Below are 17,203 nucleotides of genomic sequence, written 5' to 3'. Positions count from 1 at the left end.
GCAGACACGGTTGCAGCTGTTGCAGGGGAAAATTGTTTGGTTGGGGTTGGGTGTTGGGTTTTTCCTCCTTTGTCTTTTGTCAGTGAGGTGGGCTCTGCGGTCTTCTTCAAAGGAGGTTGCTGCCCGCCGAACTGTGAGGCGCCAAGATGCACGGTTTGAGGTGATATTAGCCCACTGGCGTTGGTCAATGTGACAGGCACCAAGAGATTTCTTTAGGCAGTCCTTGTACCTCTTCTTTAGTGCACCTCTGTCACGGTGGCCAATGGAGAGCTCGCCATATAACACGATCTTGGGAAGGCGATGGTCCTCCATTCTGGAGACGTGACCTACCCAGCGCAGTTGGATCTTCAGCAGCGTGGATTCGATGCTGTCGGCCTCTGCCATCTCAAGTACTTCGATGTTGGGGATGAAGTCGCTCCAATGAATGATGAGGATGGAGCAGAGACAACGCTGGTGGAAGCATTCTAGGAGCCGTAGGTGATGCCGGTAGAGGACCCATGATTCGGAGCCGAACAGGAGTGTGGGTATGACAACGGCTCTGTATACGCTTATCTTTGTGAGGTTTTTCAGTTGGTTGTTTTTCCAGATTCTTTTGTGTAGTCTTCCAAAGGCGCTATTTGCCTTGGCGAGTCTGTTGTCTATCTCGTTGTCGATCCTTGCATCTGATGAAATGGTGCAGCCGAGATAGGTAAACTGGTTGACCGTTTTGAGTTTTGTGTGCCCGATGGAGATGTGGGGGGGCTGGTAGTCATGGTGGGGAGCTGGCTGATGGAGGTCCTCAGTTTTCTTCAGGCTGACTTCCAGGCCAAACATTTTGGCAGTTTCCGCAAAACAGGACGTCAAGCGCTGAAGAGCTGGCTCTGAATGGGCAACTAAAGCGGCATCGTCTGCAAAGAATAGTTCACGGACAAGTTGCTCTTGTGTCTTGGTGTGAGCTTGCAGGCGCTTCAGATTGAAGAGACTGCCATCCGTGCAGTACCGGATGTAAACAGCGTCTTCATTGTTGAGGTCTTTCATGGCTTGGTTCAGCATCATGCTGAAGAAGATTGAAAAGAGGGTTGGTGCGAGAACGCAGCCTTGCTTCACGCCACTTTTATTGGAGAAGGGTTCAGAGAGCTCATTGCTGTATCTGACCCAACCTTGTTGGTTTTCGTGCAGTTGGATAACCATGTTGAGGAACTTTGGGGGGAATCCGATGCACTCTAGTATTTGCCAAAGCCCTTTCCTGCTCACGGTGTCGAAGGCTTTGGTGAGGTCAACAAAGGTGATGTAGAGTCCTTTGTTTTGTTCTCTGCACTTTTCTTGGAGCTATCTGAGGGCAAAGACCATGTCAGTAGTTCCTCTGCGCGATAGCCGCACTGTGATTCTGGGAGAACATTCTCGGCGACACTAGGTATTATTCTATTTATGAGAATCCTAGCGAAGATTTTGCCTGCAAAGGAGAGCGGCGTGATTTCCCCTGTAGTTTGAGCAGTCTGATTTCTCGCCTTTGTTTTTGTACAGGGTGATGATGATGGCATCACCAAGGTCCTGAGGCAGTTTTCCTTGGTCCCAACAAAGCTTGAAAAACTCATGCAGTTTGACATGCAGAGTTTTGCCGCCAGCCTTCCAGGCCTCTGGGGGGATTCCATCCATACCTGCTGCTTTGCCACTTTTCAGTTGTTCAATTGCCTTGTATGTCTCTTCCTGGGTGAGGACCTCATCCACCTCTAGCCTTAGGGGCTGTTGAGGGAGCTGGAGCAGGGTGGAATCTTGGACTGAGCGGTTGGCACTGAAAAGAGATTGGAAGTGTTCTGACCATCAGTTGAGGATGGAGATCTTGTCGCTGAGGAGGACTTTGCCGTTTGAGCTGCGCAGCGGACTTTGGACTTGGGGTGAGGGGCCGTGCACGGCCTTTAGAGCCTCGCTGAGCTGGGTTCGTTTGGCGAGGCTAGTCCACCACTCATTTTGGATCTCCCGGAGTTTGCGCTGAAGATGGCTGCATGCGTGACGGAAGGCTTGTCCTGAAAACATAAATTTTCCATCTTTTTATCAAAAGTGTCACAAATGCTAATTTTGTATATTTGCATTCTAATAAATTATGATGTGAATTCTAATATTTCAGTGCAAGAAGAAGATGATGGGACTTGCTAAGGACCATGAAAGGATGTTTCGTGCTGCAGAAAACAACAAACAAATAATATCTGAAAAAGAGAGAAGAAAGGTCTTTGATTCTTGCATTTAAAGTAATTTAACTTGAGATTGTGGTTTATTTTTAGTGACCTATGCTGTACTAAAGTAATGATTAAATTTATTTGCATATTTTTATTTAATCATAAATCTTTTTAACATTGAAAAGTCAAGCAAATAGATACTGTATAACAATGTAGAACAAATGACTTGAAAATCTGCACATTATGTTGCAGGAGTGGAATTGTATATCTGTCAGCTACCAGTACTATAAATGTAAACACTTATGAATCTGATTTTTGCCTTCAGTATCTTCCTTGGGAGAAAAATCTCAACTCTGCTTTTATTTCTAAATGACTCGTTATAAAAATGAAGAACTGACATAATTGGGAACCAGTTCACTTGACAGTCTGCAGTTGGAACTATAATGAGAGTTGGTCATAATGAATTGAATTCTTGATCTTTTGTTCTGATCTATCTTTAAAGACTTTTAGACTTTTGTGTGAATTACTGCCTGATAAAAATATTTTTGTGATATATTGGGGTGATTTTAATTATATTTTCAAATATTTGCTGCAAATTATTTGATTCTGCAGCTGCTAAAAAAGCTGAAAAAATCAACAGAAGTGCTGTCAAAAACAGACCAACAATACTACGATCTGAATAGAGCTGGTGAGGACGTCAGACTGAAGTGGGAGTCCATCTTTGAAGAGTCTTACCAGGCAAGTAAACTAGTTGAAAGATTGTATAATTAATACAATCAAGAGGAACCCATGACTTGAACCTTGTACATAAGACACACAAACACTGAACATATGGCAGCACGTTTTACATAGCGGTTAGCGCAATGCTGTTACAGCACCAGCGATTGGGACTTGAGTTCAAATCCCACACTGTCTGTAAGGAGTTTGCACATTCTCCCAGTGTCTGCGTGACCACCTTCTGGGGGCTCCAGTTTCCTCCCACTGTTCAAAACCTACCGGGGATTGTAGGTTAATTGGGTGGCATGGGTTGATGGGCTCTGTTACTGTGCTGTATGCCTTTTTTTAAAAAAAAAAAATCATTTAATTTGTTATTAATTTTGTAGTAATTGTGTGTTCTGTTTTAGTAAAAATATAACTTTTAATCAGGGATGAGTTCGATTGACCTCTAGGCTGGGCAAACCAAATGAGCTTTAGTAATATGGAGGGCAAATTTAGGGAGTGTGGCAGACCAATGTATTGAGAATCCAATGATGGAACAGGTTATTAAAAATAACTGAGGAAAAGTTCATTGATCATCTGAAATTTTAGGAAAAATTGAACATAATGTAATAGAACTTTGTATCAGGTATGCAAGTGAGTTGGCTCTAACTGAAATGCAGTGTCTTGAATCTAAACTCGGCAAACTACAAAATTAAGAGGAGTGAATTGACTTGCCAGACTGGTAAACTTTTGGCTTATTTCTTATGGTCTTTATGGGCCCTGCAATAAGAAAGTATAGTAGTAACTTGGATGTGTTTCTTTATTTTGTGGCTCATTAACCCTAACCCTAAATATCCCAATAACTAATTGAGGGGAGTAAGTTCCCTTGTAGAGAGAAGTGATGAACGGAAAGTATTCTGCCTGGAGGTCAGTGACTAGTGGAGTTCCACATGGATCTGTTCTGGGACACCTGCATGAAAAAGTAGAGGGATGGGTCAGTAAGTTTGTGGATGATGCAAAGGTTGGATGTGTTGTGGATAGTGTTGAATAATGAATTTCTTGACTTGTTTGTGATAATAAATTTTGATTTTGAAGGTTATGGTAGGAATACAGTAGGATATGGGCAGGGTGCAGAGTTGGGTGGAAAAGTGGCAGATGATGTTCAATCCAGTTAAGTGGAAGGAGATACATTTTGGAAGGTCAGGATTGAAGGCAGAGTAAAGGGTTGATGGTAGGATACTTAGAAGAGAGGAAGAACAGAAAGACCCTTAGGCCCAAATCCATATGTCCCTCAAGGTTGCTGCACAGGTTGGGAGGTTAGTTAAGAAGGCCTATGGTACACTGGGCTTCATTAGTCAGGGAATTGAGCTCGGGAGTCATGAGGCAATAATGCAGCTCTAAATCTCTGGTGAGACCACACCAAATATTGTGTTCAGTTCAGGTTGCCTTGTTATAGGAAGGATGTAGAAGCTCAGGCGAGGGTGTAGAGAGCGAAGAAGAATGAGAGGTGACTTGATAGAGGTCTATAAGATTATGAGAGGCATTGATAAGGTAGGCAGCCAGGACCTTTTTCTCAGGGAGGGAATAGCAGAGGACATCTGTACAAAGTGAAGGATGGAAGGTTTAGGGGATATCAGGCGTGAGTGTTTTTTTAAAAAAAAACTCAGTTTTGGGTGCCCGGAAGCATTGCCAGGGGTGCTGTAAAAACTAAAACAATAAGGGCATTTAAAAGACTATTAGACCGACACATGAATAAAAAATGGAGGGATATGAGGGAGGAAGATTTTTAAAATTTGGGTTGGTATATATAGGTCAGCATAAAATTGTGAGCTGAAGGGCTGAAGGGCTGACACTGTGCTGAAATCTATAAAGGCCTGTAATACAGCTCACTTGTTTGCTTCCAAGTCAATATCGTGTGCTATTTGGAAGACATGGGTATAGTTCTCTAGACATGCAGAACTTTGAGATGAAAATTATCTCCAAAATGCATGTTTGATTGTAATTGAACCCATACCATGTTACTTCATTTCAGAATGTAAGCCTTCAACCCTCAGTGACAGCAGAGATTTAACAGATTTGCATTTAAACTTCACATTTTTATTAGTGCACGTGGGAATAGCTTGCAAAAGCATCACCTTATGTTCTAACTGTCTTTGGGGAGTAGGAACAGCATCTTGAGCCTATCCCAGTGGTTCTCGACCTTTTTCGTTCCACACACATATCACTTTAAATAATCCCTATGCCATAGGTGCTCTGTGATTGCTTAAGGTGGTAGGTGGGTGGAAAGAAAGGTTGAAAACCACTGTTTTAATCAAAATATTTCAGTAAAAATTGGATCTAGAGCAGGGGTGTCAAACTCATATTCACAGAGGGCCAAAATTAAAAACTTGGACTAAGTCGTGGGCCAAACTAAATATTTATTGAAAATTTTCAACAACATCTGTATGTTTTCTCTTCTTTCAACATATGTAATGTTAAACTTTTTCTTATTAAAATGAATGTTTAATCATAGTTTTGGTTAAACTCTTTCCAGAAGAAGCATTAACAAATGAGAAATAAAATATTCAATAAATAATATTTCTCTATAGCCTTTAAGCTCCTTTTAAATGTATTTTTTTTTTCACAAGCCAACAAGTCAAAAAAAATAACAACTTGCTTCAATGACAAACAGGTTTGTCTTTTAAAATGATGAACATATGGTCTGCCTCCCACCTGTCTTGAAAGGTCCTGTTTTCTATCTTTTGTAAGGGGTTTATTACATGTGAGTTAGGCGACAGGTCGCAGATGCTAATTAAAGTAAACAGGAGGTGGGGGCGATTAGCGGGCTGACGGGCCAATGCATTTGCAAAGCATTCTGGGATTTGTGGTATTAGCTGTGCATGCGCTATACTGGCGCAGCGGCCAGTGGGCCAGCTCTAATACTTATTTGATATGATCTTGTGGGCAAATATAATTATATCACGGGCCAAATTTGGCTCGCGGGCCTGAGTTTGACATGTGTGATCTAGAGCAATGGTTCTCAACCTTCCCTTCCCCTTACCAATCACAGAGTGCTTATGGCATAGGGATTACTTTAAGTGGTTTGTGAGTGGAAAGAAAAAAGGTTGAGCACCACTGGTATCCCATCAGAAGCATTCCCATGGCTGGTGAATGGGCTGTTGGTCTAGTGGCTTTTTCATCTTGGATGTGGCCAAGTTAGAACTGTAATTAACCTGGCAAGTGTACAGTATTCAATCTTGATCCTGGGTTGTTCCTTGAAAAGGGTGGAATGGCTTTGGGTGTCAGGTGGGTCACAGGCCATTTAATGCCAACCCTCTGACCCCTGCTTGTCATGGCATTTCTGAGCCTGGTGAAATTTCATTTCAGTTGTTGATGATGAAGGATTCAATAGCTGACTTTCATTAGTTCAACTCTGAATAACCTCCCGGTTGTATGAAGAATTATAAATGAGACTAATTAGTAGAGTTGCTGTCCTGCTGCAGCGAAGATTGACTTATGGTGATATCATCTCCTCATAATTCCAAGATCTGGACTTAACACCCCACAGTGTAATTGGATCCTTGGTTTCCTCACCTCCAGACCACAGTGAAGATTAGTAAGAACATCTCCACAATCTTTATCAGTACCGGAGTACCACAGGGCTTAGCCCCCTGCTCTACTTTACACCTGTGACTATGTGGCTTATAAAACGTCAACGCCATTTACAAATTCACTGACGATATCATGTTAGTGAGTTGTATAAGAAGGGGCAAAAAATCAGCATGCAGGAGGGAGATGGAAAGCTTGGTTGAATGGTGCACCAACAACCACCTCGCACTCAATGTCACCAAAACCAAGGAACTGATGTTGACTTCCAGAAGGGAAAACCAGAGGTGTATGATCCAGTGATTATTGGGGGCTCAGGGATGAGAGATTGACCAATTTAAGTTCTTGGGAGTCACCATTTCACACTAATGTAGAAGGTAAAAGTTCCATTATTGTCATGTAATAGTACATTTAGAATGCAACATACATGAAATTCTTTAACTTTGTCTAGCGTAAGGCCGACAGAGTTGCCTCTTTGTCCAGTGCCCCTCACAGAAACCTACAGCATCTGGTGTTCCTAGGTGGCCTCCCTTCCAAGTACTGATCAATCCTGAGCCTGCTTTCCATTACCAGTCGCTCACACCACCTCATGATCGTAGAGGTCAATGCCACTGAGTGGTATTCATTTAGTCCAGTTACCATTGCTGTCTTGAGCACTGGAATGATAGTAGCCTTAAATCCTATGGGGACAATGGAGTACTCCAGTGAGATGTTAAAGATGCCCATTAGGACCCCCATCAACTGGGCTGCACAGTCCATCAGCAGCCAATCAGGTATGTTGTGTGACATTGTTATATTTTATATTGTATATAGATATTTTGGGGGGTTTTTTTAGTGTAGGTCACAAACAAATACAAACACTTCAAAACAGATTTCATTAATAATGCAAGAGCTTGGCTCAAGCCAGACAGTCCAGGCTCCAAGTGTCTTTGCAAAAACTTTGAAGAATGCTTATAGAGAATTCACAAGTAAGTTTTAATTGGACATGCTGTGGAGTAATGGATTGTTGTTTTGGAAAGCAACAGATGAATGGACTCAAAAGATTGGGTCTGGTGCCACAGTCTGTCTGAATGCAGTTTGCTGTTGTAAGAAGGTCATGTGGTTTTGCAAGCAGGAGTAAAACTGGTTATTTTCCTCTTAGTAAGTGTGTGTGTGAGAGGGAGAGAGGGAGAACCAGTTGGCAAGTTTGTGGAAAAATCCCTTTTTGAAGACTGGTTGTGAGTGCTAACTTCAGCCTTGTCAAAGATCTTGTGGTCTATACAAGAGGAGATGACTGGCTGTATAATGTTTCACTTGAAATGAGGGAAACAAAAAGGAACTCTGTGATGACCTGAAAGAGTGGTTATCGTCTGGAAAACCCTGATGGAGCAAGTTTCTTCTGCAAGACATTGACGTGGCTGATCAGAAGGAATCAGTTTGTATCCAACAAGCAACAAATCTCTCTCTGAAAACCAACAAGAACCTTCCTGAGTGGTAACCATTTACCTTTCAAGCACCAAAGCCAGGTGAACTTCATAAATGTTAAATTCTGTGCACAGTACAAGAATTGCCTGAGACCAGTGAACTTGGAGATGTGAGTGAGATTGGACTGTGAATCAAAGAACTATACTGAACTTAACACACACATTACATACACGTGCACTTAGAATTAGTAGGAGGTTAAGTTAATGATAATAAGTTAGAGTTTGATCCTGTTTTCATGTTTAAAGATAATTAAAAGCAACTTTTGTTTAAGTAACCATTCGTCTTGGTGAATTTCTATTGCTGCTGGGTTTTGGGGTCCCTCTGGGCCCGAAACAGTTGTTGATCCTACACGTTGGTTCATTATTGAGCAATTTTTACGTAGTTTCTAACTTTATTTAAGAAATGCAGCAGCAAATTCCCAAAATTAACAGTGTGATTTATGATCAAAAAAAAATGCGGAGTAACTCAACCAGGTCAGGCAGCTTCCGCAGAAGGAAATTTTAGATGGAAACTGTACTTCAGGACTTTGATATTCTGAATTAGATTGAGGAGTAAATATTGGTGAGGACACTTTGAGATTTCTTCCCTGCTCTTCTTCAGAATAGTGACATGTAAACTCTGACATTCACCCAAACAGACAAATGAGATCTTCGTTTAATGTCTCGTCTGGAAGACTGCCCCTCTGACCCATTACTCACTCTGTATTGAAATGTTAGCTACTCTTGTTTTGTCTTTGAGTCTCTGGATTGTATCTACAATCCTGTGGTTCTGAGACGAGAGTGTGGTAAAGCGAAATCATGTACAGACATGGAAAGGACACCAGATATCTTTCCCTAAAGGATGTCCGTGAACTTGATGTGTTCACATCATTTGGTAGTTTCACTGTCACCAACTTTTATTTAGATTGATTTAATGAATGGAATTTAAATATCACTTGGTGACCTGATTGATTATGACATGCTTAATTAATACTACTCTCAACTCTAACTGATATATTTTTTCATTACTTTATTTATTCGTACAACAAAGTTATTACATACAATAAGAAAAATACATATTATGAATGATAAAATTTTTTATTTATGAAAAAAGAAAAGAAAAATAAACCCCCCTCCCCCTCTTTAGGAGAGCCAAAGAAAAAGAAAAAAACCGGAAATATATTTACTAAAATCTAATCAAGGTAAATCTAAATGTAAATATTCTAAATATAAAGACCACTTATTTAAAAAAAATATTATCATGTAAAACATACGTAATTTTTTCCATTACTAAATAAGTTTTCATCTCATTATACCATCTATTAATATCAATCACATTAGCATTTTTCCATGTTCTTGCTATATACATTTTTTTGCAACAGATAAAGCTAAATACACAAAAGCAATCTGAAATTTATCTAATCCTAAATGTTTCAAAGGATTCAACTCACCCAACAAAAATATTGTCAGATCGAGATATTTTGATCTTGTACAAATGTTCCAAAAACAGTTTAATTGCTTTCTAAAAAAAATTGTATATGTACACTTAACCAAACAGCATAAAAAAAATTCCAACTGAATTACCACACCTAAAACAAGAATCTGATTCACTAAAACCATATTTTTTTTAACTTTTCAGGTATTAAATACAATTGATGTAAAAAAAAAAATTGTAATTAACCATTACATAATGAAAATTTATCAATCTAGTAACACGATCATGACAGATATCTAACCAGTCATCCTCAGAAAAAGTAAGGTTAATATCCCTTTCCCATTTAATCTTGGATCTATTCAATCACTTTTTTTCCATACTTTCCTGTAATATTTGATACATCAATAAAATATATCCCTTTTTTGATGCAATCACAAGAAAAGATTCAAATTTGGTCAATTTAGGTAAAATCATATTTCTACAAAATATTTGTTTTACTAGAGATCAAAGTTGATAATAAACAAATAAAGAATTCTCATTAATACCAAAATCTTCCCTCATTTCATCAAATGATAAAAATTGACCTTCTTTAAAACAATCCCCAAGTTTTTTTTATGCCTTTAGATTTCCAATGTAATCTTTTTCATTCAAATGCATCTTCTGTAAAAAAGCAATATCAATCTTCATCTTTTTAATGTAAGCCAAAACTCGCTTACACTTGATCGTATTATTTAATCCCTGAACATTAAAGGTAGCAAATTTCAAATTTGACATATCTAATACAATTGCTAGATATCAAAAATAGTCACAAAATTAATAATTACAAAGAAAAAAAATGATATATAGAACCCTCAAATTAAAATATATAGGCCCTCCAAATAAACATAATATTTGTTAATAAGAGAGAATAAAACAAAAAAAAACTACCAAAAGGTAGTAACTCCCTTAAAAAAAAAACTGGGTGGGGTAATTACCTGCTAGTGACTGATGACTAACAAAGAAATTAGTGCAATCCCCTCCTCCCCAGCCAACTAGTCAGAAATATTAACATATTACAAAAAAAATCAGCTTTGAGATTCCAGTCCAGATGGTGAACTCATTTCAAGAGTAGATGAACTCTTTCCATTCCCGTTCTTTCCACTTCTGCCATTTTGTCCATTTCCAAGTCTATCAGATTTTCTTTTAGGAGATGATGGTGAACTCTTTCTTTGTCCTCTGACATCCGGTAACGAATTAGCAAAATTCATTGCCTCATGCTCACTCTCAAAAGATTGAAACTGATAATTTCCATAAAATATTTTCAACACAGCACGATAACAAAAAGCAAATTTATAACCTTTACACCATAAAACACATTTAACTGGATTAAATTCACGTTGGCGTCGGATATCTTGATTCAAATCAGGATAGAATAAAACTACTATTCTGAATCGTCATTGGGGCTTGTCTTTGTCTTGCATTTTGAACTTCCTGTCTCTCTATCCAAACAATTCAAACAACGAACTATCACAGCTCTTGGCGGCTGACCAGATAAAGGTGGTCTTTTTAAAGCTCTATGTGCTCTTTCCAATACCAGTCCGCCAGGAAAGGACTCTTCCCCCAGAATCTGGGGAATCCAATTTTTAAAAAATTTGATGGGATCTTAACCTTCTATCTTTGGCTTGGCTTTGCAGACGAAGATTTATGGAGGGGGTAAAAGTCCACGTCAGCTGCAGGCTCATTTGTGGCTGACAAGTCCGATGCGGGACAAGCAGACACGGTTGCCATCTATACCTTCTGGCAAACCCACAATTTTCACATAATTTCTTCTGCTTTGATTTTCCAAGTAGTCCATTTTTTTAATTAACTCTTTTTCCCGGGCTCCTAAATCTTTAACTGAATTTTCCACCTTTTCTGTATTGGATTGTACCTGTTCTTTACATTCAGAAAGAGAAGCTTCAAATTTTTTAAAGGTTTCCCGGTTTTCTTTAACTTCTGCCTTAACCACATTTAAGTCTGAAATTATCAGTATTCATTTGAACTACCCGGTTCAATTGACCAGTAATAACATCCAAATAGGAAGCAATACCTTCAAACATCATATAGACAGGCTGAAGTGCAGTTTGAGTTCCATAATTTGTAACTCACTTTCTTCCAGCTCTTCTTCCATTTCCTGTACAGCAGTAGAGTAAGGTAAGTCTTCTTCTTGTTGCTCTTCAAAAGGTAGCATTCTAGTTGTTTTACTGCGAGTTTGGACATCCAACGACGATCCCTTGACTCCCCCTGCAGACCATTTTTTAATAAAATTACGGAGTTCTCTATAATTAACAGCGCCACCCAAGCGCATAGTCACTGCAGACTGCGTGTCTGCGATAGGAATCTTCTTCCTCCGCGCTCCCGTCTCTTCCAACTGGATAGTTCTTTGTAGCAAGCCTCCAGGCTTGTGCCCGACATCTCGGGAGCGCGCTCCTTCCTCCGCAGAAAGGGTCGAACCAGCGCCATCTTGAGACTGGTGAGTAACTGTTACCTTTGCTTTTGTCCCCACCGGCGATTGTTGAAGCTTGGGAATACCTGAAAATGGGTCCGAGGCTGTTCCAAGTTGTTTAGGCCCCAATTCTTCCTCACTTCGAAACTGTATTTTCTTTTGTAACTAAGACTTAGCTTTTTTTAACATTAGTAGCCATAATGGCTCACCAAAATATCAAACTAAAAATTTAAATTTTAAAATTAAAAATAAAGGGTCAAAACACGGGCATTTAAAAGTCTGACCGGAGAGGGCAGGGATTACATGTCTGATCTCTACGCCATCTTGCCACGCCCCCCTCTAACTGATATTTATGGTTATTTTGTTCTTTCTAACAGGTAATCCATGATTTGGAAAAAGAGAAAATCAATCTCCTGTGCAATATTTTAAATAAATACAGCCAGCATATCACTTGTTTTGGAAGAACACTAATTGAAGTAAGAGTAGAATGATGGCTACAACACTGAATTCTTGGAATTTGATAAAGAATGCAGTTGAGATTAATGATTTTCTAATCTGATTATTTTTATTGTCATACAGCGCCAAATGCAAATTCTTGATGTTGCACAAAATGTCAGCGTTGATCAAGATATCCAAACATTATTGGACAATTCATCCATTTTATCCAGTCAAAACAAAATAGGATTTCTACTGACAGATTATTATGTAAGTAAATAGATGAACATAACTGGTATTTACTGTTAGCATTATTTTGCCCTTTTACTTGCAATAGTTAATGTAGCATGTAGTGCGTGTGAAAGAATCAAAGGCTTGTTGATCCAAACCAAGACTTTTATTAACTAGAAGATTGGAGCATATCACATGTAGGTCGACCAGTCCAGAATGATCTGGGTCTGGCTAGGAGCAACCCTTTAAGACCTGCCAGTAGGTGTGGCTACGCTCTCAGCCAATCATGACCATCTTGTACCACAATATATACATATACACATTGGTGATAGAATCCGTACTATCACATAGCACAAGAAGTAAAATATCTCAAGATTGTAAGTGATTATATTTGGTCTCAGCAAATTTCCAACCAGCTGGCATCAATATTGACCTCCAATTTCTGTTAAGTCTCCTTTCCTCTGGCTCTCACCCCTTTCCTTCATTCTCCTATTAGATAATTAACCTTCTCAACTCTCTGCCCTATCACTTGGCTGCTTTCTCTTATTCCCTTCCATCTGAATCCACCTATTATCAGTCAGCCTATGCTCCTCCCATCCCCCAATCTTTTCATTCAGGTATCCGCCTAATTTTTGGCACTCCTGAAGGTCTTGGATCTGAAATGGCAACTGCCTTTTACTTTCCATGGATGCTGCATGACCTGGTGGGGTTCTCCAGTGCTGTTGGGCACTGCACTAGTCTGCAGCATTGTGTCTTTTCTTGTTTACCTTGATCACTTTTCTTCCATTACAAATAGTGACTCATAATCATCTATTTTCTGGGGTGGCAGAAAAAGATATAAATATAGTCTTTTAAACAGGAGGAAGCCAATAGGAATACAATGGATACAGAGAGAAGGAAGAATGGACTATCTTTGAAAATACAAAGGCTTCAAGATGACATAAACAAAGTAAAGAAGAACAAACAAGGTGGCAATTTACCTGTTTCCCCCCCCCCCCCCTCAAATTGCATAACCTATCTTTGAATAAACAAATTCTAAAATAAAGAGAATATTTATTCTGGACAATTTCCAGGTTTAGAGAAGATGATTAATAGAAGTTTCAGGAGGTCTTCATTTTCAGATGCAAAAGCCGAGGAAACAACTCTGTCAATGCATGATGAGGTAATGATTATACTGATCTTTGATAGAATGTGATTAAAGGACTATTCACCACCCATTTGTTACCACTTTCAAGAAATTATAAACTAGTTCTTTCTACATTTACTGTGCATCCCCTAACCTGTTTTAAATGACCAAATTGCAAAACTGAACACTCAATATAGTTGTGATTTTTTTTTTTTCTCTCTTGTTCAACTTGTTATGGTATTAAGAAAGGTGAAATTGAATTCCTGTTCATACACAGCAAATCTTATCATGAAACAAAAACTAAATAAAAGTACTAAATCTAGTGTAGATTGTTACGGAGTCCAGAGGACCCCAAAATCCAGCAGCAATGATATGCACCACAACACAGGGTAACTTAAACAAAAGTTATTTTTAATTATATTTACACAAGAAAACAGAATTAAACTTTAACTTGTTACTTAACCTACCTAACTACTTAATTCTCCCTCTAATACGAAGCACATGTGTGTGTAATGTATATTTAAGATTAGAAAAGTTCTTTGGATCACAGTCCAATCTCACTGCTTGCAGGCAGTTCTTTTACTGTGCACAGAAGTTAGCATTAACAAAGTTCACCAGTTTTTGGTGCTTAATAGGCAAATGGTTACTTCTCAGGAGGGTTCTTGCTGGTTTTCAGAGAGAGATTCCTTTTCCAGGACATCCGCAACTGATTCCTTTTCAATCAGTCTTGCCGACAAAACATGCCCCCTTCAGGGTTCTCCAGATGATCCTCTTTCTTTCAGGTCACCTTTCACACCACCAGTCTTCTCCTTTGACCAGGCAGCCTTCCAAAGTTTGCCAGCTTGTCCCTCTGGAACAGATTTCTATCTCTCTCCTCACTGTTTCATACCCTCCCTCTCTAAGAGCAAAACTCTTCTCTCCTCTGCCTGCAAAGATCACATGCTCTCCCAGGCAAGCTGCTGTCGATACTTCGTTGCCTCCTGCAAAAAGCATTCTGCAAAAGTCCTGCAAATATTCTGTGTTTTAAAATGTGTGTGTGCAAGCTGCTCTTAACAATTACTCCCAAACCACCTCTAAATACTCTTGTCACAAGCTTCATTGTCTAAAACGAAGCTTAGGTGCCAAAGGCAGCAATAGTTTCTCCAGAATATCTTTGTTCTCCTTCATTCATTCACTAAGCCCTTTATTCATACCTTAACTGTATTAATGATGTCAAAGGACCTACCTTGTATTGCCACTATTTATCATGAAAATGCTTGTTAAATTTATAATGTTCATGGGAGTTAGTGCAATGCTCACTGTGCCAGTGATTGGAGTTAGAATCTGGTGGTGTTTGTAAGGAATTTGTAATGTTCTCCCCATGTCTGCATGAGTTTCCTTCGGATGCTCTGGTTTCCTCCCACACTTCAACACTTGTGCGGCTTGTAGGTCAAGTCAGTTGGGTGTAATTTGGTGGCATGGGTTCATGGGCCACAAGGGCCTGTTACTGTGCTGTATGTCTTTTTTTTAAATTGAATACCATTTTTATTGGAGCACATTTTTCTGTTAAGAATTGAATTAAATTAAAATCTGTATCAGAAGTGAGTTCCTCACAAATTTAGTGAAGAAAGATGTGGTGCCAATATTATATTAGTTTTATAACTATTTTTCCAATTTAAGAATTGTAATACCCTAATTTCTGCTTCTAGGCAGCACTGAAACTAACCCTGTTGGAAGTAAATCTCTACAAACTTGCTTCATCTCTGGCAGAACTGGAAGGAAATCCTATACCTTCCCATCCACTGAGTAACAGCATCACTAACTGGAAAGATAAGGTTTGTCTGTTGCTCAAAATGTCAGAGGGTGGCATAGTTAATGTAATGCTATTATAGCACCAATGATCCATGAGGAAGGGAGGGAGAAAAAAAATTGCAAATTAGTACAAAGATTGAAGTTTGGGTCATCATTAACAGCCAGGAAATCCACCATAGTGGCTGTTACAAGAAGAGTGGCAGGTACTGACTCAAGTTGTTTCTTCCACGACAAGGAATATCATACCCATGTTACCATTCCATTTCTATGAAGCCTGATACTTTCATTAAGTAATTGCATCTTCCCAATCAGTATTTAACACACAGAACCAGAATCTTTAAGACATTATTGCTATACGTAATGGGTGCAAAAGCACCATTTGACTAAGCATGTCAAAGTGCAATTCAAACTTTACCAGCTTGATTGTGGGGATGAAGGATAATTTTGAGGGGAGATTGAGCAGACAAGAAGAATGGGAAGTGATCTTGGCAAGACATTCTTGCAGCATTTCAGAGATGTCACAAAGACATTTTGCCTGGTTGCAATGTGTAGAACCAGGCTGGTGATTTTTTTTTGGGGGGGGGGGGGGGGGCGGGCGGGGTGCTGGATTCTGCACCTGAGAGCTGGGTCTACTCAAGACAAATTTTGGGTATCAAAGAAAAATGGTACTCTGATTTTTTTAAAAGAACATTTTCTTATTCAGTTGGCGGGAGCTGATGTTAGGAACCAAATGGCCTATTTCTTAAGCAATTGGTGGATTAGATCCAAAAGCAATGTGAAGTTACAAATAGTGATAAATTGAATACAAAAATGGTTAGTTGATTTTGAACAATTACATATTATTTTGGCAGGAATATTATCACAGTATGGTTGAGATTACACGACCTGTGAAAATAAAAAATGTATCTCATCCCAGCAATTTGATGAACTCTGTATCTTTGGATCACAGAAGAGATCCCCATGAATTCAGTCCCCAGAAAATATCTGAATCTGAACCTATATATATAAATCACACAACTAACTCAAATCATTCAGAGATCCAAGTGGCACAGTCAAGAAAAGATGCAACATCAGCTGACTATGGTAATTTATATGAATAAGTTAATTTTGGGAGAAAGTATTTTTGTTCATGAAGTGTTGTTTGGTTTCAAAGGTGACATTTAAGGGAAAAAAATTCAACCCAAGCAGATTCAATCTGTTAAAATTCATCTTGGTTTTCAGCAATTCACCTTGTGTATATGATGTATTTACACTTGTATTTTCAATTTTAAAACCATTAAATAGTCGTTTCTTTATATTTGAAATTCTATGAACAATTCAGCAAGGAAATAACACAATTTGAAATTTTTATCCTTAAGTTTTCCATTTTTTCTCTTTTTAAAATATTTTTTGATATTTTTTCCATAGAAAAAAAAATGAACAATGACGTGCTACAGAACTTGTAAAGTTACAATAATGATCATATGTAGAAGTTCAGAAGTGCAATTAGTAAAAACATAATGACACAATAAAATCTAACAAAAAAAAAAGATGAATTCTAAACCCCTTCCCCTTAGCAAGGTTGAAAATTAAAAAAAATTCAAGTGGCATAATCTTGGAGACAACACCATGCCAAAATTCCAAATCAACATCAATTATTAAGGTTATGATAGTAGTCCATAAACAAGCCCCATTTTGTTTGGAATTTGATACTTGAATCAATGACATCATATCTAATTTTTTTTCCCCCCCAAGTTCAAATAACACATAATATTTCTTAGCCATTGTGCATGTGCAGGTGAAATAGTGTCTTTCCATTTAATCAAAATTGCACATCTGGCCAAAAACAAAGAAAAAGAATAA

General features: G+C 38.7%; 1 protein-coding gene across 4 annotated transcripts in view; it reads left to right on the top strand.

The window, feature by feature from the left end:
* The window catches only part of nostrin (nitric oxide synthase trafficking), a 45,351-nt gene that overhangs the window by 21,515 nt on the left and 6,633 nt on the right, over positions 1 to 17,203 (top strand). For 3 of the 4 annotated variants that reach the window (XM_069935311.1, XM_069935310.1, XM_069935309.1), the window contains 8 exons: positions 2,105 to 2,203; positions 2,766 to 2,891; positions 12,156 to 12,254; positions 12,358 to 12,483; positions 13,304 to 13,412; positions 13,518 to 13,606; positions 15,259 to 15,384; positions 16,213 to 16,444. In XM_069935311.1, coding sequence (XP_069791412.1) covers positions 2,105 to 2,203; positions 2,766 to 2,891; positions 12,156 to 12,254; positions 12,358 to 12,483; positions 13,304 to 13,412; positions 13,518 to 13,606; positions 15,259 to 15,384; positions 16,213 to 16,444 — 1,006 coding nt within the window. The remainder of the gene's footprint in view (positions 1 to 2,104; positions 2,204 to 2,765; positions 2,892 to 12,155; positions 12,255 to 12,357; positions 12,484 to 13,303; positions 13,413 to 13,517; positions 13,607 to 15,258; positions 15,385 to 16,212; positions 16,445 to 17,203) is intronic. The other variant, XM_069935313.1, reaches the window with a different exon arrangement.

The sequence above is a fragment of the Narcine bancroftii genome, chromosome 4 (assembly GCF_036971445.1).
Source record: "Narcine bancroftii isolate sNarBan1 chromosome 4, sNarBan1.hap1, whole genome shotgun sequence".
NCBI classification, from domain to species: Eukaryota; Metazoa; Chordata; class Chondrichthyes; order Torpediniformes; family Narcinidae; genus Narcine; species Narcine bancroftii.
This window is presented reverse-complemented; position numbering and strand designations above follow the sequence as displayed.